The following is a 24,982-nucleotide window of genomic DNA, read 5'->3' as shown; positions in this document are numbered from 1 at the left end:
TGCTGACAGTTGACCAGGAGAGCCCTGACAGTTGACCAAGAGTCCCTCTTGGGGCGTTGCAGCCATTGTGTGATTTATCTGCCTCCCAGCCTCCCCCACCACCCAGTGCAGTGCACCCTGAATCTGTTCACTGGCAGAACTAATCTTCATTATGGTGTGAAGGGGTCTGGCCGTATACAGTTACAGTAAGTTGCAAGCGCAAAACCTCACGTTACTCTGGCACAAGTTTTGCATTTGAGAGCCTCTTCCAGGTGCTTCCTCTTGAACAAAAACATTAGAATCCCATGGAAAAGGCCGCTTTATTTTTAAAAAAACCATTTGAAACACGTAAACACAAACATTGCACAATAGGGCTGTCCGTCCCCATGGTGCTGGGTGGCACAATCCTGTATTAATTTTCAGCAGGGGCTTGATTTGTGCGCTAATCATTGTCAGCCCTGGCTTGACTCACGCATTCCTCACTGCCGCCCGCGGTAAGATCTGTGTTTATGTGAAATATGGAAACCATTTCCCCCCCTTTCTTTTGTGCTGGAGTTTGGATGGAGCAGCTGAGCTGTTTTCCTTTTGTTATTTTTAAAGGGGCTTCAGTTTCAGAGCTGGAGTTTGGTTGAGGAGGGACAGCTGGCGGCGAGATCCGCCGAGTTTTGCTGCAGCTAAAACTTGACTCTGGATCCAGCCTCCTTCTCTCGAAATGGGAGGCGCACACCCTAAAACTTTGATTTGCCCAACGTTGAAAACAAAATGCCTAGTAGAGTAAAGGTAACGGAGTCTGCACTGAAGGAAGTATTCCTTTTTGAAGAAGTATTGGTTGATTTATTGTGTGACTATTACGCAATATGTTTAGCTGCTTTATAGATGAAATAAACACGTGAAAGCAAAACCCTGGTGCATCCCTACATTGGCCAGGAGGACTTAATTTCCCGAGTTTTACTCCACAATCCATTTATACTTTACTTCTTACGTTTGCCTGGAAGCTTTTGCGTTTAAAAAATCTGAAGATGTTTGTAACTGATGAATGCAACATTTTTATTTTCCTGATTTCCAGTAAATATCCTGTCAACCCAGACATCTCTAAAAGCCTATGTCACATGACGACACAGTCTCACCTCCTGCTCCCACTTCTCTGCCCAGGTGCCTGGCTTAGGCAAGTGCACACAGAGCACCTTACACCCCTTCTTTGGCCTTGGGTGTTTGATACTATCTGGCCCAGGTGTGTGCACCTGCGTCAGGTGCCATCAAAATCTAAGAGTTGCTATTGCGCAGACTCACGAGTTGTTTTTTTTTTTAAATCGAGGCAACCTTTTTAGTTTACAACACCATTTAGTATTTAGGGGTACAGGTCCACACAATCCCCCACTAGAGTTTATTTGGTCTCTTCTCTCCTTTGTTCCCTATCTCCGCCCCCTCCAGTGTCTCTATCCTCAGTCAGATTTCTAGGTTTGTTTTGATTTGATTTCATTGTTCCTTTGTTTCGTTTCTCTATGTTGCTCATAAGAGTAAATCATCCCATACTTGTCCTTCTCCTCCTGACTTAACGTCGCTTGGCATAAATCCTTCCAGCTCCATCCATCTTGTCGCAAACAGCAAGAGTTCATCTATTTCCTCCCTTTTTACAGCTGAGTAGTATTCCATGGTGCGTACACACCACATCTTCCCAATCCGCTCATCTGTCCGTGGGCACTGAGGCTGTTTCCGTAGCCTGGCTGTTGTGAATAGGGCAGCAGTGACCACAGGCGCACGGATATCCCTTCAAGTTTTGTTTTTGCCTTCTTCCATTAGACGCCTAGGAGTGGAATTGCTAGGAATGACTCACATCCAAAGACCAGAAGCAACAAGTACTGGTGAGGAGGTAGAGGAGGTAAGAGAACAGAATCCTCCGTTGATTGGAGTGTAGTCTGAGTCTGGTCCAGCCCGTTTGCAAAACAGCAGGGCGGATTCTTCAAGTATTAACAATGGACTCTGAAGTTCTTACCCTTGCTTTTTTTTTTTTTTATTGAAAGCTTGGCTCCTATCTCTGCCCTTTTCCCCTCTTCACCTGCCCTTCTGCTTGGTGCCCAGAGGAAGAAGATGTAGGCTGAGTGAGCTAAAAGTGAAGAAGTTAGCTGTGGAAACAGAAAAGCTTAAAAAGAACATGTGTCCCTCCTCCCTTTTAATAACGTATCTTCCTAAAACATGTTTTGTGGAAATGATCACAGGTCATAAAAGGGAAGACTAGTTCTCTCTCGGCGGCCAGCTCTTTTCTCTTGCATTTTTGGTCCTTTTAGTGTCCTGGCCGAGGGGCCTCTTCCTCCAAGGCATAATGTAACTTGCAGAGTTACAGCTGCTCCCCGCGCCTGCCACAGAACATGGCTGGGTGTCAAGATGATTTTATAGGGGGGAAAACCCAAAAGGACCTTGAAAACATCTAGCTTTCAGGGGGAAGAAGGGCAGTTTTTTAAAGGGAGTTTTAAATAATGGGAACATTCATGGATTTATGCTCTCTTTGCTGGCAGAGCTTCTCAAAGTCAGCATTGTAAAAAGAGGACCTGCATTTCATTCCTTCATTCACTCCCTGAGAACCTAAAGATGCAGCTCTCCTGAAGGACCAGGTTCTATGAACACAGGAAGGAGGGTCTCACAGGAACCCTTATGTAGTTTCCATTTACTGGGTGCTCAGGGGACATGATGGAAAAAAAGATCTAGGAAAAAGGAACCCTCTTACACGGTTGGTGGGAGTGGAGACCAATTTAGCTCCTATGGAAACACTGTCAGTTTCTCAAAACATTAAGAATAGATCTACCACGTGATGTAGCAGTTGCGCTTGTAGGTATCTGTCCCAAGAAGAGAAAAACATTAATTCGAGGGGATATGTGCGCTCTGCTGTCCATTGCAACACTATTTGCAATGGCTAAGTTATGGAAACGAGTGGCAGAAGAAGATAAAGAGGATGCGGTCTGCATACACAGTGGAATACTACTCAGCTGTTAAAAAGATGAACTCTTGCCATTTTTGACAAGATGGGCGGGGCTGGAGGGGACTATACTAAGCAAGTAAGTCAGAAGGGGAAAGACAAGCACTGGATGGTTCCACTCATATGGAATATAAGAAACAAACAAAGGAACAGCAAAACCAGACCAAAACAAACCCTAGAAATTTGACTGTAAAACTGAGGCTACCAGAGGGGGGGAATGGGGTGCAGAGAGGGGCCAGTGGACCACAGTGGAGGATGACTGTGTTTCGGGGTGGCGTGGTGTAATGACGTGCATCTGCAAAGGCGAGAAGCTGTACCTCCAAGTCATGTACAGTGTTTAAACTAGCAGCACCTCAGCAAACATAATTAAATCAGTAATATCAGCCGTGTAGGTAGCAGCAGGGAGCAGCGAGGCCCCTTGCTGGGGTGGGTGGCGGTGCGTGGTGGTGCCCAGAGGAAGGCCGGAAAGGAGGGGATTCGGGTGAGACTGGAGGGTCAGGAGGCGCCTACCGCGTCAGAGGGGAGCTGGGCATGGGAGGGCAGACACGACGGTGTGTGTGTGGGAGGCAGCTCGGTCTGTTAGGGGAAGGCATCCCACTTCCCTGAGGCTGGGGTGTGGGACGCGGGGTCAGGGGAGCTTGGCCAATAACCTTGGCTCAACTTTGGAGGCTTTTTGCATGTCATTTCTTCGGGGAATGCTCCTGCAGCTGAGAGACCTGCTCTGCCTGGTGACATGTGTCCACTTCCCGCTTTCTCTCCCAGGTGCTTACACCTGACCTGTGCCGGGTCAGTGCATTTACTGCCCGTCTATCTCTGTCCTGTCTGTCTCTGCCTTATCTCTGTCTCTTATCTCTTGTCTCTGACTCTCTCTCTTGTTTCTTTCTTTTTTAAGTTTTATTTATTTATTTATACAAGCACTGGGTACAGTCAGAAGCGCGGGAGGGAGAGAGAAGTCACCAGAGCCAGAGCCGGGAACAGAACAGGCAGACTGAAGAAGTACACTGCCGAGGGGAGCAGCGGGCAGCAGGAGAGGTCTGCGCGCTATGTGGGACCCTCGCCAGTGGCCGGGGATGGAACCGGCGCTGCAGAGGCTGCAGGCAGCTTCGCAGCCCAGCGCTCAACCGCTGCGCCACCAGGGGAGGCCCTGTCTCTTCTTTCTTATCTCTGTCATCTTTGACTCTGTCCTGGAAGTCCCCTGAGGCAGAGACTTTTCCATGTGGTTGCGCCCCCACTGACGCCCACAGTGTCCACGGCTGCCTGATGTCAGGACTCTGGACTTCACCCCGTGTGCTGGCGAACATCTGAGGGGGCTCGACCGTCCCGTGAGTGAATTTACACGTTAGAGGAGCAGTGTGGGCACTCGCAGGACTTCAGGAACGCGGCTCCTTGGCGCTTCCGAGGCCAGGGGAAGGCGTGTGAGGGCCCCTCTCTCGCGGGCCACCCCGGCGGGCCCCGCCTCCCTGGTTAACTTGCATGAGCTGTGCGGGCCTCGGTCCAGTTGAGACGTTCTGAAACTCGACTAAAACTTGCAGCAAAGCTCTGCGAATGCGTCCTCCCCAGCTCTGCCAGGAGCAACCCCCGCCTCCCAGTAGAAGCCGCAGTGTCAACATTGTACGATCATTTTCTCCACTTATTGATAATTCAGTGACGAAAAGATCTGAGAGGTCCTCGTGAGTCATCGCTCTCATTGAAATGCTTTGGCTGCTTTGCTACGAGAGGGTTCCTTACGGAGGAATAGGTTTTAATAAACTTCAGCATCGCTGTCGGCCATTCGTGATTTGCAGTTGGGTTGTTCGCAAGTGAAAGAAGGATGTGATGTGTCATCCTGTTTATTGGGCTTGATGAGGGAATGAACTGTTCCACAAACACAGTTTTCCTGCTGATGGACTTCGTCCTTTTAAGACCTGAATATTTTCTTTGTTTGTCTCTCTGTTTTGGATGGACATCTTTCTAAGACAGATTTACTTTTCTGTGCTCATCACCAGTGCATTCAGCAGAGCTCGCTTAGGAAAGAATGAATTTTGCATCATTGTTGGAGAGTGTTGTGACGCTGAGACTCTTCGGGTGACATCAGAATGGCGTGTTTTCAAAGATACTGTTCTTGGTTTTAGGTAGTGGATCCTTCTGGCAGCTTGGGGCTGGGGCTTTCTTGAATTTGTTCAGCTTGACTCCTGGGAAGCTGGGAAACAAAACAGCTGCTTTGCTTTCTAAGGAGAGCGCGAATGGGCTGTGGGTGGGGGCTGTCTGGAAGCCCTGCCCTGTGCCCATCAACTGAATGCACTTTGTGCCTCAGCCTCCATCATAGCTTCAGGTTTCCAGAGGAAGTTCTCATTTTTGTTTTTTAGATCTTGCTAACATTAAACCACCCATATCTGGAACAAAAAGATTATATCTCGCTTCTACTGGCAATACTGCTGGATTTGCAGAGTTTAAAAAGAAGTGCCCAGGTATATCCAAGTCTGTTTCCCTAGAAGCCTCTTGGCTGACCTCTGGGTCGCCAGGTGTGCGAGGGGAGGTCCCTGGAGGTGTTGCTGTGCTAAAGGTCGTTTTTCCTCATCTCGCATCATTATTTATTGGGCATCCACCATTTATGTGGAAGACACAGGACATTGGGGACTTGCCTTCTTCCTAAGAATTTAAGTTTGAGTTTGGAAGAGGCGAATAGTAGAGGTGAAACAACAGTACTTGGGCTTCTCAGGGGTGCAGTGGCTGGGGCGGGGGCTGAGTCCTCCCATGGCTGGGTAAGAGTCCTCCTTCCAGAGGCCGGACCCTCGGCTCAAAGGTCCAGGCAGTGCACGCGGACCCCGAGGGAGGGCGCGGCATGGAGTCAGCTGGTCCGTCACTGGGAGGTCCACGGCGGTCCGTGTCCGTGGTGGCCACGAGCATATCTGTTCACTCATCAGGCTCGTGGGGTGCAGGGGTGCCGGGAGTCAGGTCAGGCGTGGGGGGAGGTTACCATTTGCGCTGGGGAAGGAGGGTGAGGCGTGAAAACTGCATGGCGAGGGGGGCATTATGGCTGGATCTTGACCAGTAAATGTGATTGCTGAGCTAGAGGAGGCGGGCGGGCTGGCCGAGGGAGAGCAGTGCTGCCTGTTTCCCTTCTGTGCCCTGCTCAGAGCTTGCTCAGCTTCTCACTTCTCTCCTGGCCGCCCAGTGGCAGACAGAGGGTTCTAGGTGAATGAGCTCGAACTGCTTGAGACCAGTTCTACCAGTTTCTAATTGTGTCGTCTTCAGCAACCCTCTTAGTCCCTGTAACATTCACTTTCTCATAAAAAGAAAGGGAGATCGCAAGACTGATCTTGTGGGCTCCTCTGAATAATCAAGCTTGCATTTGACCAGCGTGGTGTAAACCTAGTGTATGCGTGGTCAGTAGTAATTCCTGGGGCCCTGGTCAGAAGCACCCCAGTGTCCCCAGGCGGTGCCTACCGGCTGACTCCCTTGCAGGTGCCACAAACGCAGCAGGTGCAGGAGGAGTTGCCCGAGCTCAGCAACCTCTGCTTCTCTTCTTTCAGATCTGTCCAGCCTCACCCGTCCCCATTTTCTGTCTGTGAGAGCTTGAATTCTTGCAGTCAGTCTAGTTCACACCCTGATGTCATCTTCGATTAATTTTTACCTTTCATGTGGCGTTTCTCGTCTGTCATCAGCTCGTGCACTTTCTCATGACGTCATCACCACACGTGCTGGGCTCCCGTCACTGCACACTGGGTGGCTCCGTGGCTTTCCTGGGGCCAGAGCCGCGTGAGCCCCGCCTGTGTCACACACTCTTCTCCTGTCCCCGAGCTCTTCCCTCTGTGTCCTTTGGTGTGGGCTCTCCTGCTGCCTGTTCTGTTTTTCATTAGTTCCAAGCTTATTAGTAGGTAACACTTACTCTTGTGTGCCACGTACGGTGGGGACTTCATTTATACCAGCTCATTTTTCTTTTTTCTTTTTCTAAAGATTTATTTATTTATGCATACAAGAGCTGGGGTGCAGGCCAGAGATGCAGTGGGTGAGAGGATCCACCGGAGACACGAAGTGGGGAGCAGAACAGGCAGATGTACTGAAATACACTGCTGAGGGGAGCAGCGGGGAGACAGGAGAGGTCTGCTGCACATGTGGGTAGCTCCCTGGCTGGAGATCGAACTCGTGCTGCAGTGGCTGTGGATAGACTCATAGTGCTGAGGCTTAACTCTTGTGCCACCAGGGATGCCCCATTTTTCTTTATAACAGCCCTGGGAGGTGGGAACTGTCACTATTGTCATTTTGTCGTGGAGGAAGCTGAGACACAGGGTTGGTCAGTGGCTGCCCCAGGTTGCAGCGCTCAGCAGTGTTGGCACCCAGGGGATTTGGCTACAGCCCCGCCCTGGGGACCCACTGTTTCCACATTGTCTTCCATCCAGACAAGTTGCAGCCAGCAGGGCTGCCATCCACCTGCTCACCAGTGTAGTCAACATACAGAATGCCGGCACCGAATGGCGTCTTCCTCCTTCGAGCTTCGCTTTTCACCCATCTCTCCCTGCATGATGGCAGGAGGTGGTGAAGGGCCATGGCTCTGGTAGGAGTTCTCACGGTTGGGGTTCAGATCTCAGACACTTCCCAGCCACCCGACCGACCTTGGCTGGTCGCTTCTTTGAAGCTGTATTACTCTAGAAAATGGGCATACACAGCCACGCCCAGCTTGCGGCGCTGATGTGGAGATGAGGCGATTTAGCGTGTGTCTGGCGCTTGAGCACGCGGAACACGGTCACTTGGAACAAGCTCTCACTCGTCATTGTAGTCTGAAGCCTCCCCTGCCCCATTCAGCTGATGTTTCTTCTTTTAAGCCTGTGTCAGCTTGCATGTTCCCTCTGCATGGCCTCAGCGTATCTTCTTCAGCTCCCAGAGAACAGGATCCTTGTTTCTGCACGACCCCCGGTCAGCTGTGTGATTTTTGAGCAAGTTACAAAATTTTGCAAGTCTCGGTGGCAACAGGGTGGTAACAAAGGGGGTTTTGTCCATGAAGTGGGGGACGTGAGACACACTGGAAGCTCTCACTAAGTGTAAGTTTTCATGCCTCTTGCCCTCTCTGGTCACACGTGCCTCCTCCAGTGACCAGCAGGTGCCCCATAAATCTCATGCATAGATTCAAGTACTCAACTTCCTAGTTTGGAAGTGACCAGGAAGAAAGGAGGCTTTGTGCGGAAGGGACCGGCTGGCAGTTCATTAGCAGGAACTTGGGCACGTCGGGCAGCGCCTGCCGTGCTTTTTTTTTTTTTTTTTTAATTTATTAAGCTCTTTTTTTTTTTAAGATTTATTTATTTATTTATACAAGCACTGGGTACAGTCAGAAGCGCAGGAGGATGAGAGAATTCACCAGAGCCAGAGCGGGGAGCAGAGCAGGCAGAAGGACCGAAGGACACTGCTGAGGGGAGCAGCGGGCGGCAGGAGAGGTCTGCGCGCCATGTGGGACCCTCCTCCAGTGGCTGGGGAGCAGCCGGGGATCGAACTGGCACCGCAGAGGCTGCGGGCAGCTTCGCAAACCCAGTGCTCAACCGCTGCGCCACTGGGGAGGCCCTGCCGTGCCTTTTTGAAATGTACTCTTAGTGCTGTTCCAAGTGCTTCTGACCAAGCCTTTCAGGGCATCACACAATTTTGACATCCTTTCTTCTTCTTCTTTTTTTTTTTTTTAAGATTTATTTATTTATACAAGAGCTGGGGTACAGGCCAGAGGTGCGGGAGGGTGAGAGGATTCACCAGAGACAGAGTGGGGAGCAGAACTGGCAGACAGACCGAAAGCACCGCTGAGGGGAGCAGCGGGCAAGACAGGAGAGGTCTGCCACGCCATGTGGGCATGTCCCTGGCCGGCCGGTAATCGAACCTGCGCTGCAGAGGCTGCGGACAGCCTCACAGTGCTGCTGCACTCAACCTGCTGCGCCACTGGGGAGGCCCAATTTTGACATCATTGGAACTCACTCATGCAGACCTACTGTGTGCCACCAACTGCCCTAGCTGTTGAAAGCCTCCTTTCTTCCTGGTCACTTCCAAACTAGGAAGTTAAGTACTTGAATCTACGCCTGCGCTTCTATGGGGCACCTGCTGGTCACTGGAGGAGGCACGGGTGGCCAGAGATGGACAAGATCAGCCTGGTTCTTATTTTCATGGCTCCTGTTGTGTTGAGGGAGAGGCAGCAGCCAAGCACATGAAATTATAGAGGGTTGTGCTGGGAAGGGAAAGTAAAGGCTCAGCGGTGCATAATAAGGGGGATTAGTGGTGAGCACCGGGAAGCGTTCCCATTGGAAGGGATGATTGAGCTGAGATCTGAAGCCTGAGTAGGAGGGAGTGTCCAAGTGCGAGGCAGTGGAATATCTTCACATTTAATACTCGTTTTCTTTTAATGTCATGTGCTATTTAGTATTTTATGAAGCTTGGCTGATGACAGATGATAATTAGTCTTCAAATCTGGAGGTACCCAAATATGCTGTCATTGACTGCTTCATCTGACTTGTGTATAAATAGCCTGTGTGTGGGGCTGGGGGAGGGGGGCTGACTGGGCTCCGAGCACAGGCAGGCTTTGTGCTCCTGGCGGCGCTTGGCCAGAGCTGCGGGCAGAGCCCATGGCGCACCTTGTCATGTTGTGGGTGGTGCTGTCTGGGCTTGTCTGCCCCAGGTCAGGTGCCTTTATTTTAATTTGTATTATGTATATTTGCTCTGAAAGTTGTTTTTGTTGAAACTTGAAGAGCCAGTTGCTTGCGGCTGGAGTGTGGACCGGCTTCGTGGAAATTTGCAGCAGGAGTTTGCGAGCATGGAGAGGGGGCATCCCTCAGCCAGGGGCAATGAGCTCTCGGAACATGGCCGCTGTTCAGGGATTGTCCCTTGAAGCCCAGTGTAATTGTCGCTGTGGAGCTCGTTTTGGTGTCCGTGATGCCGCAGGAGAGGATGTTGGCTGCTGGACCAGATCAGCAGCTCAGGGGAAGCTGTGTGTGTTGATTGCTTTTCTTCAAGGTCCGTTACTGGCAGTTTCCCTTCAGCATGAAGAAGCAGGCCCTGGAAGACATTCTCTCCAACTCACCTGGCTTTGTCTTCATTATATTTGTTTTTTGACACTTTCTGTTTATGACAGGTGATATGAATTTACAGCAGTGATTTAAAGACTTTAAAAACATTAATGAATTGACTTTAAAATAGTCAGTACACAATGGTAGATATGACACTCAAATTTCTCAGAATTGTAAAGGGAGTTTTAATGACTGAAGTTTGCAAATGCATCCTTGCTGTTAACTGGGGTTTTTCCTGCTGTCATTTTTTTTTTTTTTAATCTCAGAGGACCTATGTTAAAATCTTATAACGCAATTAGATAGTACTGCACACCCTCTAGGGCGGTGATAATCAAAAAGATGGATAATAACAAGTGTTGGTGACACTTTAGAGAAAATGGAAGCCTCGTCCATGCAGCCCCTTTGGGAAGTGGTTGGCAGCTCTTCAGAACAGTCGACCATTTACTCCTAGGCCTTATCCAGGAGAAATGAAAACTTATGTCATCTAAAAACCTGCCCCAAAATGCCCATAGCACATTGTTCACAAGAGCCAGAAAATAGAAACCGCCTGAATTTCATCAGCTCATGAGGAATGGCTTAAACACTCGGCATATCCGTACACTGTAATGCTAGCTATAAAAAGGAGTGAAGCACTGGCAGAGGCTACCCCATGGAAAGGCCTCAAAAACACTGCGAAGTGAAATAAGCCAAACTCACAAGGTGACGTGTTGTGTGATTCCATTCATAGAAAATGCCCAGGAAGGCAAAACCAAAGAGATAGATGAGTGATTACGGGCTTGGGTGGAGAGGTGACTGCTGGTGGGAGTGGGGTTTCTGTTGGGGGTGGTGGGAATTTTCTCAAATTGGATAGTGGCTGCACAACCTCGTGACTCTGCTAAAGGCTACTGAACTGTACACTTGCAAAGGCACGTGCTATGGTATGTCAGGACCCTAACTCCTAGGGTGCAGCGTTTCAGAGGCAAGAGACTGACAGGAAATGGTGACCGGTACAGTCAAGGTTATTCCTAATCATGATGTGTTAAGAAAATAAAAAGGCTTCGTGATGGAAGGGATGTTGTGATGGGAGGGACTGGACATGTGGATGGACTTTTTTGGACTGGAGGGTCAGAGAGCGACCCTGTGGGAGGTGATGTTGGAGCTGAGACCAGACGACCCGAGAAACCCAGGTAGAGCTGTGGCAGAAGACGGTTCTTGGAAAATGAGCACCTCGTGTCATGTGTACCCCTGTGTTTTCTCTGCTCCGTAGAGGGTCAGACTCCGAGACCAGGAGTTGCTCTGGTCCTCTCTGGTGCACACACCTGTCGTGTTCCACCTTTTGGTAATATGCATATGCCTGTGTTTATGTATACCCCCCCACTTACAGTTACTATATGCAAATAAATAGCAAATATAATAATAAATCTCACTGCAGCAGAAAGCTCTCCCCCCAGATGTGAGACTTTCCATGAAGGAGAGAGCCTCGGGAGGGTCCGTCTTGGGACTCTGACCTGTGGTTTTTGCTTAGGTGACTGGACACAAGAGGAGGAGGCTAGTCTTCAGGCCCACCTGCACAGTGGGTATTTCCTGAGAACTCCTGAGGCATTTCCAAGCCCCATCGCCCCCCACGAGTGCTGTTGAGCTGTGTCCAGGTGCTGCTAAGAAAATAGGTCTAAGGTGGTGTCATTCTTTTAGGAAGCTTTTGTTTTGTTTTGGAGGTGCCATGCTTTCCCCAACAAGAAACAGGAAAGTGGAAAGATGGGGTGATGGCAGTGAAAGCCAGTGCATTTTTCTGTGGGGGTGGGAGGGCGGTGTCTGGGAGGACAGGTTGGGAGTTTCCACGCCAAGTTTCTTTTCAGCGTGAACTTGGCAATGACCATCAAGATTCTTTGGGGCTCTCAGTGGAAACAGAGTAGCCATCTGCTCTGCTGTCCCTGTCCCCCCCGAAAGCACCTGCCTCCGTATTTCAGGATGCGGGGCCCCCTCCGTTCTTACCCCTCATTCTGTTAAGTACAAGACAAAAACGGGGAGTAAAATAATGCTTTTAAATTCTACCGGTCCCGATTAATCTCCCCCCCATTTTTATTACACTCATTTAATAATATCCACATATGCATTATCCGTGACTTTCTTCCATTTTTTTTTAAACAAAACAAGATCACATCATACACATTTTCTCATCTGGTTTTTCTCAGTCAATAACATCCGGAAGAAATCTCTCCATTGGTCCTGTCTGATCTTGTCTTTATTAATCAACTTTGAAAGCAACTGCCTTTTTACCTGTCAGTCACTGTGTCCAGACAGTGCGTGACCTGCCTTGTGCATGGGGCCTGGCTGTGACATGGGCGCTCTTGACCTTCCTGTCAGCGGGGGTTGGCTGGCAGTGGTGAGGAGAGGGCCAGGCGCTCCAGGGGATATTATGGCTTTGGTTGCAAACCTCTGCAATAAAACGAGTGTCACATGAACGTGCGTTCCCCAACAGGAAACAGGAAAGTGGAAAGATGGGGTGATGGCAGTGAAAACGAGCGTGTTTTTTGGGGGGAGGTGGGTGGGCCGTGTCTGGGAGGACAGGTCGGGCGTTTCCACGCGAAGGGTTCATGGGGCCCGTGAACGTTCTGTTTACACCGTCCTGCCGTCAGGGATGTGCAGCAGCGTTCTAGGAAACCATGTGCACACCTTCATTCCACGTGGCCGTGGAAGGGCGCACACGCTGTTGGGAAAATTGCTGGACCGGGGAGGGGGGTGCCACAAACCTTTAAGTTGTAAAACACACACTCTCTGCAGTGTGCTGTACAGCCAGGGGTGCCTCGGCGCCCTCGGATGTCAGAATCCTGGAAAAATCGCGGTGCAGGAGCCAGGGATCAGCTTTCCGCCTCTGCACGCCTGCCAAGCTCACCTGTCAGGCAGAAATGAGAGCCTCAGGCCCACATACGCTGCCTGCACAGAGCAAAGGCGGCTTTCCCGGGGCAGGGCCTGTGTGATCAGAGTCACTCAAGGAGCACAGGACGCACAGGACTTGGGGGCATTTCTGCTGGTCCCCAGGGTGGAGTCACACTGGCTTTTCTGGAGGGCAGGGAGAGAGCGTTAAGCCCTCGGGAGACTGACAGTCCATCAAGCCAGTTTATGGCACACCTGTGGGAATTTTGTCTTGAGAACCTAAAAGTTCTTGCCCCGTCTCACAGGAAGCTTCTAGGGCGGGGGTGTCTCTTTCCAGTTCCTCATTGAGAATGTCCACAGCTCTGGGCACAGGGGGCTCGTGAAAGGGGAGCAGGGGCGTGGACAGGTTCACGAGAAGTGACAGGTTCGGGGCTGTCAAGCCTCATAGACACACACCCCTCCGCTGTGGTCTCTGCCTCAGCTGGGCCTGCCTTTTCTTCTCTCTTTCATCCGACCAGCGTTGTGGCAGGTGGTGCACAAGGCGTGGCTTCCAGCTCTGTGCTTCAGAGGTGCGGGAAGCAGATGGCGGATAGTGAGTTAATGCAAGTGTGCAAAGTCCCGATGTCACGGCCCCCAGGAGGGTCTCCTGGCTGGTGAATGTCAGCCTGTGAGTGCAGCGACCAGGTTGAACAAGAACTTGACGGCTGACCAGCAGCGGACAAGGGACCTGGGAGTCTGAAGCGCCTTTTGCTCGGCTGGGGAGAGGGCGCCATGGGGAGGGACGGGAGAGCAGTGGACTAGGGTGGGGTCTAGGGGTGATCTGGTGGCAGCACCCTCCAGTGGCCATCCCTGGTGGGGGGATTCTGGTGTTACCACGATTAAAAGAATAAATTACTGTTTGACAAAAATAAAGCAAACAGACTCCCTGAGCCCCAGGTTCATTTATTTATTTTAATTTTTACCGACACATCCATGGCCCCTACTGTGTCCTGTCATGAATACTGATGTAAGAAAAAAGAAACTCTCAAATTTGAACATGTTTAGTCATTGAGAAAATCTCACAGCCTCGGTGCTTTTATCCTCTGCATGTTGTAGATGAAAAAAAATGGAGGCACAAGAGGCTAAGTCACTTCCCCGAAGTCCCACAGCTCGGAAGTCATGGGGTGGGGCCTGCACAGTCCATGGTCCTCGCCCCCCGCCTTGCTGTCTCCTGGTCTGTGAAATGGGCCTATTGGCCCTTTGTGGCTTTGGTTACAGCCCTTTGATCCTGCATCTCAGCTGCATCTGTCCCGTGTCCACGATGCTCAGCACGGTCCTGGAACCACACCTGAGGGTCCGTGTACTTACTAAGAAGCCACTTTTCCGTCTGTTCCTTTCTTTATCACCTCATTGGACCCTCCACCCCCCCAAGAATTTGGGTGCCCAGTGGCGGTCTGGGTCCTGCCTCAGCTTTGCCTCTCGCAGGCATGATGTCCTGGGGCAGGCACCCCGGGCCTGGGCGGCCTCGCCAGTCAAATGGGAATAACCACCACCTGGCTGGCATCCCCCCCGGGGCCACCGTGGGGATTAGGGAAGCATCACTTTCCTCGAAACTGCTTTGTGAACCGCAGTGGGCGCCCCATTAACTTGGGGCTCAGTGTAATATACCGGGCTGCTGTTTACACTGTGCATTTTGGAAGGAGGGCAGTGGTGCAGGTGAAGGGTCGGACACGTGGCAGTTTTTCCACGGAAATCCTGATGGGCCCAGGGAGCGGAGGTGATGGGCATGTGGAAATTTCCACTGGGCAGTATGCGAATGTAACCGAAGCTCCCTGTCTCACGGCCCTGGTCACCTTGAAGTCCAGTGCTGAGCTCATTCTCCACGGTGCTGTCCACTTGAACTTGCCTGGAGTGCAGGAACTGGTTAATGCTCCCTTGTCCAGTGAAGTGTGCCTTTAACACTTGCTGTAGCCAATGTTTAACTTCTAGACCAAATCGAATTTATGTAGTTTTGGCAAAATCAGGCTTGCCAAGTACGAGTTGCTGGATGAAGTCCATTCTTTTCTCCTTTCTTCCCCTCCCCCCCTTGGGTCCTGACCTTACAGAATTGGATACAATAGTTTGGTTACTGAATTACAATGACCAACCTTGGAATGTGTCACTTTTCTGAGCGACACAATGCTTTGTGTTCATGTCCACAAATTTATTTTTGTTTTAAGAATCTGGAAACTTGTTCAGCATTTTTTTGTTTGACCTCTGCTGTCATGTATCTGTACACAACCTCAGACAGAGAAGCTAAGGTTGAGGTTCTTCCCGGCAGCCCCCGCTTCATGTTCCCATACATTTTTGGGGTGAGATTGGGATCCAGGGAAGTGGACGCAAAGCTGACCATTGAGGGCAGTTATTTTTTCCAGATTCTGATCATCTGGTTGAGAATCTGATGATTCTGATCATCCCCAGCCGAGCGAAAAAGGGGCTTCAGAATTCCAGTTCCCTTGTCCGCTGCTTGTGATTTGCATGTCAGTTCTTTTTTAGTGATTTGAGTGATATACATTAGGATCTCTGGATTATCACTATCTTCAGATTATACTATGTCCTTTCCCCAGCTTCCACTCTGGGCACAAATCCCCTTGTGGCCTGGCTTTGTTCAGCATCTGGGGGTGCTGGGGGCATGACGGTGTGGCCTCCCTTTCCTGCATCCCATATTGCGCATAACCTGCTGGAGCTGGGGCCAGGTGGTGAAGCCACCATCTTGGAAGCCAGTTGTCTGGTTCACACTGCCGGCGGGATGCATGGTGTACCAGTTCAGAAACCACAAATGGGGCAGTTCATCTGATTGTTTTCTGGGTAACTTGAATCCTGAACCGAGGTACTTCTATTTTTGCTTCTTAAATTTCCTGGCACTCATTGATTTGTTTGCTATTTTCCAGTTCTGCTTAAGTGATAGATCATCTCCTTACATAGGCAAACCCAAAGGGTGTTTGTTTCTTGGATACATCTCTTGGTTAATTGGAGTGACAGTCCAAGAAGATCTTGATGACCAACAAGTTCCCTTTGCTTTAGAAACGAAAATACCCACGCCCTCTGCTCGCTCTGTCGTTGCTGCTTTGGTTGCTCTTCCGAAGTGATGTGTGGACAATTTTCCCCAAAGGTTTAAAGCATAAACTTTGATTTTTGTCTTCAGCATTGCAGTGACCTTTCAGCTTGGTGCCTAAAAGCAGCCAGCAGTGGTCCCTTCTCAGAACCAGTTGCTCCATTCCATAAATCTTGCACATGAGATTTGCTGGTTCTTCACTGGACATACATCCAGGTCCTCATTGCTGTATCTTCGGTTGTGCGGGCGTTTTATGTGGTCTCTGCTTGAAGGCAGCAGCCCCGTCAGCAACAGACTTCACATTCAACTCAGACATGGATGGAAAACCAGACAGTCTCTTTCTCAAGACTGTTTATTCACTTACTGATCATTTTAGCTCTGAGGATGTTTGGGATTTAAGTTTCTGGGCAGTTAATTTCCCTCTTCATCCTTTTCCGTTGTAAGTCCAGGTAACCTGTGGTAGCCAGATTATGTAGAAGCGGACTTTAGACCTGGAGAAAGCCAGGAGAGTCTTCTCATCCCCGTTTTGACATTGGGTTTAGCTGTGGCATCCTTTCTTCAAATTGGATTTAGCCAGAAGCATAGAAGGGTGACTGGGGAAATCAGAGCCTCCCCAGCTTGATTCATCCACACTGGATTGAGAACCAGGACTAAATAGGCCAGTGTGGGGCCTCCCTGGTGGCACAAGGGGTTAAGTACAGCACTGCGAAGCTATCCACAGTCTCTGCAGCACGAGTTCGATCCCCAGCTGGCCAGGGAGCTACCCACATGGCACAGCAGACCTATCCTGACTTGCCCGCTGCTCCCCTCAGCAGTGTATTTCAGTCAGTCTGCCTGTTCTGCTCCCCACTCTGTCTCAGGTGAGTCCTCTCATGCCCCACACCTCTGGCCTGTACCCCAGTTCTTTATTTTATTTTTTTTTTGTACCCCAGTTCTTGTGTGCATAAATACATAAATCTATTTTTTTAAAAAAAGGAAATGTAGAGACCTGGAAGAAGACCTGACAGACTTGGGGATGAAGAATGTAGAGGAGGAGGGGACCAATCAGCTTTTGGCTTGGGCGACTCTTGGAGCCGGGCTCAGGCAAGCTTGATGAGAAGGAGGAGTTCAGTTTGGCCAGTGTTGAGTTTTAGGTGACAGAGCAGAACCTGATGGATGTCATCGTACATACGTCTGGACGCTCTAGATTTTTGATCATGCTTTTCCGTAAGTAAATGATTTGTGGACACACACGCTGACAATAGATAGACATTTATCTATAAGTAATAGACACATTCTACTGAGCTAGAATGTATATCATAAAACCTACATAAGAAATAGATATTTCCAAAGGTTAAGATAAAGATTAAAAAGTATTTTAAAAAATCACAAGACAAATACATATTTACATGTGATTCTTCATTAGGTTACAGGTTGTGATGCCTTTTTCATGTAGTTAACCTCATTGATTTACACATCAGCTCTACTATTTTTTTTTTTAAAGATTTATTTATTTATTTATACAAGCACTGGGTATAGTCAGAAGCACGGGAGGCTGAGAGAATTCACCAGAGCCAGAGCAGGGACCAGAACAGGCAGACTAATGAAATACACTGCTGAGGGGAGCAGCAGGGAAGACAGGAGAAGTCTGCTGTGCCATGTGGGACCCTCGCCCGGTGGCCGGGCGCAGACAGCTACGGAGCCCAGCGCTCAACCGCTGTGCCACCAGGGGAGGCCTAGCTCTACTATTTTTGATAGTTACCCTGTACTTGTTTTGTCATCAGTGTAGAGTTCACGTTGTGTTTCATGCTATTCCTTGTCCTCTTAAGATCTGCACTAGGAAAGGGTAGATTCTGAGCCAACGAAGGAGCTTGTGGCTATAGCTTCTCTCATGAGAGAAGATGCAGGATGTTCCGGTGGGGAGGAAAAAGAATGAGGTTGTGGAGAAATGGCGTCCTCGCATTTCCCGAGGAATAACTTGCTTCCAAAGGGGCCTCGACACATTGAGTGATGTGGCCCTTTAGTCTTGGCCTTTTAGCCTCTGACAGTTGACCCTTGGGCCTCCCTTCTCCCCCTGTTTCCCAGAGGCATTGGTTGTAGCTTTGACTCATTAGGAAAGGTCATCCAGGGACCTTTCCAACCAGGCAAAAAGAATTCTCAACCCTTCCAAACTGCAAAGCTAAATCATAAAAGTAAATATCCTGTGAGATCATTGTGTCATTGCCTGAATTGAGACAGCTGGACTTAAACCAGTTTTATCACTAGCTTTAAAATTAAGGATTACAGGGCCTCCCTGGTGGAGCAAGGGGTTAAGACGCAACCTGTGAAGCTATCCCTAGCCACTACAGCACAAGTTTGGTCCCCGGCCAGGGAGCTACCCACAGGGTACAGCAGACGTCTCCTAACTCGCCCGCTGCTCCCCTCAGCAGTGTACTTCGGTCAGTCTGCCTGTTCTGTTCCCCACTCTGTCTCTGGTGAATCCTCTCACCCCCCCACACTTCTGGCCTGTACCCCGGTTCTTGTGTGCATAAATAAATAAATCTTTAAAAAAATAAAATAAAATTAAGGACTACAGATGTCAATAAAGCTAGCTGACAGGAGAAAGTCATTCCACAGGGAGGTAGTTGGTGGCTTCCTTGCACTTCCTGACATTTCTCTGCCCGTCTGCTTTGCCCGTTCATCATGCTGTGTCCAGGTAGTAGCCAAAACATATTGAACTTTGGCTTGAAACCTCGTTTTTTATTTTTGGTAAGTTTGGGAGATGTTAAAATATCTTGGATCTGAAGTATTAGCAGGTTGGGAAGGCTGAAGGTCTTTGATCTTTGGTCTTTGTCATTTAATGTTTTGGAAAGCGTAGGAAGTTCTGGGAATATTGGAAGTAACGCAGGAGTGCCGCGTGGCCTGGCCTCCTTTCTCTGGCTTAGGTGACCAAGCGCTGACCATCTTCCAGGCCATCTTCTTCACAGAGAGGTCTGTCCCTTGCATATGGTTATTGCTCCATCAATTTGGATTGTATAAAACACTTTCATAAATTTGGATTAAATTGAAGTTGTGTGATCTGTGTTTGGTTTTCCTAGTCAAGGGACACAGAACACGCAAATCCTGCTTGTGTCGCTTGTTGCTCAGGGCCCTTAAAAGTCCTGAATGAAATGTGAACTGACAAGCTCTGGCTAAACTGATTCTGAGTTAAAACATTTCTTTAAGAATACCAAAAGTCTTTGTTTAAAACACGCCTTAATGATCGGAAGTGTTCCAGGTAAGGTGCTGTGAGATCTGCTCCGGGTTCACTGTATTTGCCGAATTAGAGATTTCTTTTTTGTGTGTAGGAGAACCTGGGTGCAGGCTAGAGGTGTGGGGGGTGAGAGGATTCACCAGAGACAGAGTGGGGAGCAGAACAGGTGGATCTACTGAAATATCCTGCTGAGGGGAGCAGCAGGCAGACAGGAGAGGTCTGCTGCGCCATGTGGGTCAGCTTTCTGACTGAGGATTGAACTCAGGCCATAGTAATGATAGTGCTGAGACTCAACCCCTAGGCCACGAGTGAGGCCCCAGAATTAGAAATTTTGCCAACCTGGACCCACAGGCCGAAAACACAGCGATGTGAAGTTCTTTCCAGTGGGTCTCACCTGCCCTAACATAGCTAGTCAGTCCCATCAAGAAAAGGGAACATTTCTAGATCTTTGTATTATTTACTCCATATTATTAATCTTGGGATATACAATTCTTTCCACCTTTTGCAGAGATTAATTACTAAAAATGAATTCTTAGCACAGGGCAAATGTCTTGTAGAAAGACTGGAGCTTTGTTTTGTCTGTGCTATCTCTCTTGTGATGTACACATGACCTCCTTTAATCTTGAAACACTGAAACGTGTAGCAGCAAATACTTGTAACCGATACCACAATCAGTTCCTTCATTATCATGAGTCACTCACTTGCTTGGAACAAAATCGGGTGACATGTGCATTGGTGTTACATTAATCTTTATGTGAAGTTTCTTGTCTGTCTTCAGGAATTCATTTCTTTACTTCACAAATACTGTTGAGTCGCAGCAATGCTCTGGGTGCTGGGCATCAACAGTAAACAAAAGGAAGCCTCTGCTTTCATGGTGCTTCTGTTCTCACGTCAGTTCTCAACTAGTTTTAGGTGGAATTGATGACTATGCTGGCTCCCAAATTTGGGGATATTTTCTGGGGGAGATAATAATGTTGGCTATTGAGAGTATGTTTTATGTCCAATTCACTTTGTTATAAAGGGGGCTCCCTAAGCTTTTGAGAGTCCTTGTGTGTGTCTGACAGTTTTTACTTTGTATAATTGGAGCTTTGAGAACCTGAATAAATCGTAACTTTTTATTTAACAAAATACCTGGAATATTTACTATGTGTTTCATGGCATTTTAAGCTCTTTATTTAACATTGGGTTTTCATTACAGATTTATGTAGTTGGTATTATTATTATACTCCTGTTTTGCAAATGAGGGAACTGAGCACCTGGCACTGGGCACTGTGTTAACCATACATGGGGCTGGGGTTGGAGCTCAGGCCCTTAAGCCCTTCCCATGCCTTTCCCCATCTGGGGCGAGAGTTCTTGCTTCTCTTTTGCACTTGGGATGTCTGTGGAAGGTTAGGAGAGTGGACAGCCAGCTTTCCTGACAATGGAGAACGTCTGGGTTATCTCAAACTGTGGCTTCCGTTCTGGGGGCATGTTCCTGCTTTTACCCTCATGATTCTTTCACGTTGAATTATATGTCTAATTTGTGTAAATGATTTGTGTCTGATCTCCTTGTATTGGGTTGTTTTGCTCAGAGCTGCTAGTCTTTTTCTAAGTTCCTTGAGGCAAAGAACTGGCGAATAAATATATTTGACAAATGGGTAAAAGTGTGTGGTTTGCTGCAAAATCTAACCAGTGAATTTAAAAAGGGATTTTCCCCTCCTTTGGGGGTGGCAGGTTCACACGATAGTTTAATTTAGCTGTTTATAAATGTTCAATTGTATTCTATACAATAGATTACCTGAACAATAGGCCATGATGTTTTGGAATAATAAAGGGGCATTACTCTTTCAAGCCTAATGTAGTCTTCGAGTGTGTGTCCCTTGAGGGGAAGGTCTTGAAGGTGCTATAGTTTCTGCACTTTAGGTCGATAACAGCGGGATCATTTAATTCATAATTCTCCTACCTCTCAAGGCTCTTGTGATGATTCATGGTTAGTCAGTCATACTCCATCAGGAGCCTAGGATGATTCTGGACTCATTCTTTTTTTAAAAATTATTTATTGATTTATACAAGAGCTGGGGTACAAGCCAGAGGTGCGGGAGGGTGAGAAGATTCACCAGAGACAGAGCAGGGAGCAGAACAGGCAGACTGACGAAATACACTGCTGAGGGGAGCAGCGGGCAAGACAGGAGAGGTTTGCCGCATCATGTGGGAGTCTCCCTGGCTGGCCGGGAATCGAACCGGCGCTACAAAGGCTGCAGACAGCTTCACAGCGCTGCGCTCAACCTGCTGAGCCACCGGGGAGGCCCAGGAAGATGTTTTCTTCAGGTTCTCAACCTTGGATTATTTATAACCTTCATCCTTTCTAACCCTTACTGGACCTTCCCTCTCATCCTTTTCTGTGCCCCAAACATTTCCTTACTTCTCTGAAGTTACTTCTGAAATCCTGTCTCTCCAGTGAATCTTTTCACAGTTAATGAAAGGGAAATTTGGCTCCATCTTTACCTCTTATTCAGGGATGACGTTTAATACTTTGTGCAAGATGTCCTGAAAGTTGAATGGACTGATTTATCCTGCACGTGGAAACTGTGACGACTCGCCCACCTTGAGCCTGTACGTTGAGTGATGGATGTGTGGGACACATCAGTGTGAATGTGAATTCTCCTGGTCCTTGTTTAGCGTGGAGTTGGTTTCTCCCCATGGGTAGATAACCACTTTCTCCCTGCATCTTCTCCTGGCCTTTCTGTGTATCTTCTCTTAAAAGGAGCTAGTTCTGCTGGGTTAGGACTCATCCCATGGCCTCATTTGAACTCAGTCACCTCTTGAAAGACAGATATCTCTCCAAATACAGTCATGCCCTGAGCTTCTGGGGTTATGACTTCAACTTAGGAATCTCGGGGAGAGCAATCCAGTCATCACAAGGTTGAAATGTACAATTTAGTTGACCTAAACTTTGATGACACATTAAGACAAAAATCCATTTTGATGCAAGGTGGGCAAGGGAACAGGGCTGCTGAAGAGGAATGTAGGCTGTTGGTTGTGAACTGGCTTAGACCTGGTGAAGTCTGCGGGTACAATCCACAATTAGTCCTTTGTCCATCCCCTGCAGTGTTCTGAGCTCCAGGAGGCCTGGGGTGCCTTCTAAGAACCTCTGTGTTTCTGTGGTTCTGTTTCAGCAGCTGTGTTGTACAACAGAGCTTGTGTCAAACAGACCTTGCTTTGCATTCCAACTCTTCCTTCAGTGTCAACTTGAAGATAATGCCTACAAAAATCCTTCTTGGCATCATGCCAGCTCTGGACTGTGGCAGGTCACTTGCCCACCCCGAGCCTGTCCATGGTTCCATCTACAAAGTGTAAGGGGTGGTTAGCGGCTCCTGGCCCTGGGCCCGGTCACTGCTGTCCTCTGTAGGCGGGTGCTGCCCCACTGCAGACCACCTGGGTGATCTGGCTGAGCTGTCCCTTCGGCCCAGGTGGGACATGGGTCTCAGCACCTGCTGAACGGCCGGCCTCCCCTCCTGCCAAGTCCCACATGCAGAGGTTGGAGTGGCTTGGGGCTCTCAGGGTAGAGCTGGCTGACGTGGGGTCCTGCCTGCTCTGGGACGGAGCCCCCCTCTGCTAGACACGAGTGTCTTCAGACTGGGTCTGGGCTGGGTCCAGTTGGTTACTGTAAGTCCACGTTCTCCACACTGCCTCTGCCTGTCAGTTGGTAGCCTCAGTGGTTATCAGCAAATTCTTCCTTTCTGGATCTTAGCAGGAGGCAAATGGTGAACGTTTGTGGGACAGAACTGTCCTTTAGTCCAGGAGGTCAGATTTTAAGATCCCGGACTTGACTTATTGCCAAAAGCAATGCTGTCCTTGTGGCCACTTTCCTGCTCAGACCATCCACACAACAGAGCTTTTGTAAAGGGGCAGACGAAGCGTGTGTGTGTGTGTGTGTGTGTGTGTGTGTGTGTACTGCTGCCTGCCATATACTTTGTTCTAATTTAATTGAGTTTTCATCCTTTGTGTTAGGATTGAATTTATAAAAACCTTTAAAACAGGAAGGTGGCTTTTATTATAAGGCTTGAATAGATCAGTTCATTCAGGGTAAAATTTTATTACAGTAAAACCATGAAAACAAGTTGACCGGAGCATCTCTGTGCCGGAATAAAGAGTCCAGAGTTCTATTTGGCTCACCTAATTTAATCATTATATAAGAGTCTTAGAATACAACTCTGTTGGCAGTAAGGTTTGACCTGGAAAAATTCCCATAAGCTAACCCATTTTAAATGGCCTTTCTCTGGTTCTGCTGTTGGTACCTTCTTTGTTGGTTTCTATATTCATCAGAACTTTTATTTTTTGCAAGGGGCAGAAATGCAACATAAGAAAGCTTAAGCTCAGAAAAGACTTTCTTTCAATTTCAGTGAAAAAATCTAGGGGTGGAAGTAAAGTATTTTTAGGTGGGGTTAGATTTAGGAGCACATAGGATATTATGGAGACATCCTTTTTTCCCCCACAACCTCTTCTTTCCCCATCCCCACTGGGAGAGGGCTGGTGTCCCAAAGGAAGAGTCACTTCACAAGCGGACAAACCCGTGTTGAGTGTGATCACTAGGGTGTCAAGTCAGTGGGGATTCAGTGTTTGTTCTTTCAATTGAAAGAGAACAGGAAGGTAGCCATCCTAAAATTGTTCTGGATCCATCTGAATTTTTTTTTAAAGATTTATTTATTTATGCATGCGAGAACTGGGGTACAGGCCAGAGGTGCGGGGGGTGAGAGGATTCACTAGAGACAGAGTGGGGAACAGAACAGGCAGATCCACTGAAATACACTGCTGAGGGGAGCAGCGGGTGAGACAGGAGAGGTCTGCTGCGCCATGTGGGTAGCTCCCTGGCTGGTTGGGGATAGAACTCGAGCTGCAGAGGCCGAGGAGAGCTTCACAGTGCTGTGCTTAACCCCTTGTGCCACCAGGGAGGCCCACATCTGAAAATTTTAAGCTGTGCATTTAAAATCTGTTTGAGATGAGAAATTGATGAAAATGCATACATTGTGCAAAAATGAAAAATGATGTAAAAAATAAATAAAATAAAAAAAATAAAAGCTTGATCACAGATAAATTTGATAAAAAAGAGAGAAATTGAGGACAAACCGCAAGGCGTTCATGACATGTTGATATAATGTGTTCACAACGTTAATCCGAGGCGGGAGCATATTTGGTGATTCCTGAGATTGACTGACACTGGGCAGTTCTTTGGGTCAGGGAAACGAAATGACAATAATGGCCTTTTTTTGCTTTTTTGGTAGGGCTGGATGATTGCCTGCAGCAGTATGTCCACAAGTTCGAGCGGGAGAAGATAAACGGAGAGCAGCTGCTGCAGATTTCCCACCAGGATCTCGAGGAGCTGGGTGTCACCCGGATCGGGCACCAGGAGCTCGTGTTGGAGGCTGTGGACCTTCTCTGTGCACTGGTTAGTTCAGGAAAAGGCCGTCTGTGCTGGGAACCCTGCTCTCCTCAGTCCTCATTGCTGTTTAGCGTGTTGCCATTTTCTTAATGACCCATTAAAGTGAAGCATGAACTGGAACAAGGCATTTTCTAGAATGAGTGGGCAGACTCTGGCCTGGGAGCTACAGCTCACCCAGTGTCTATTTGTGTACATAAAGTTTTATTGGAACACAGTCCTGCCCGTTCATTTGCATATGGTCTGTGGTTATCCTCACCACCGCGGGTAGAGCTGAGTAGTTGTGGCAGGGACCCTGTGTTCTTCCACATCCTAAAATATTTACTTTACCCTTTAGAAAAAAAGTTTGTCTCTTATAGAAAAGTGTGTGTTAGTTCTGTTTTCTTATCTCCTCTAAAAAATAAAAATATGGGAACGAGTAAAAATGTCATTTTCTAAATCGAAGGGAAATGCTTTTATTTTCAGT

The 24,982-nt window shown here is 48.4% G+C and overlaps 1 protein-coding gene across 3 annotated transcripts in view; it reads left to right on the top strand.

Moving 5' to 3' along the window:
- The window catches only part of CNKSR3 (CNKSR family member 3), a gene marked incomplete at both ends in the record, with an annotated part of 85,496 nt that overhangs the window by 26,204 nt on the left and 34,310 nt on the right, over nucleotides 1-24,982 (top strand). For all 3 annotated transcript variants that reach the window (XM_084259549.1, XM_084259547.1, XM_084259548.1), the window contains one exon: nucleotides 24,362-24,525. In XM_084259549.1, coding sequence (XP_084115675.1) covers nucleotides 24,362-24,525 — 164 coding nt within the window. The remainder of the gene's footprint in view (nucleotides 1-24,361; nucleotides 24,526-24,982) is intronic.

The sequence above is a fragment of the Talpa europaea genome (genome assembly GCF_964194135.1).
Source record: "Talpa europaea genome assembly, chromosome: 2".
Classification (NCBI taxonomy): Eukaryota; Metazoa; Chordata; class Mammalia; order Eulipotyphla; family Talpidae; genus Talpa; species Talpa europaea.
This window is presented reverse-complemented; position numbering and strand designations above follow the sequence as displayed.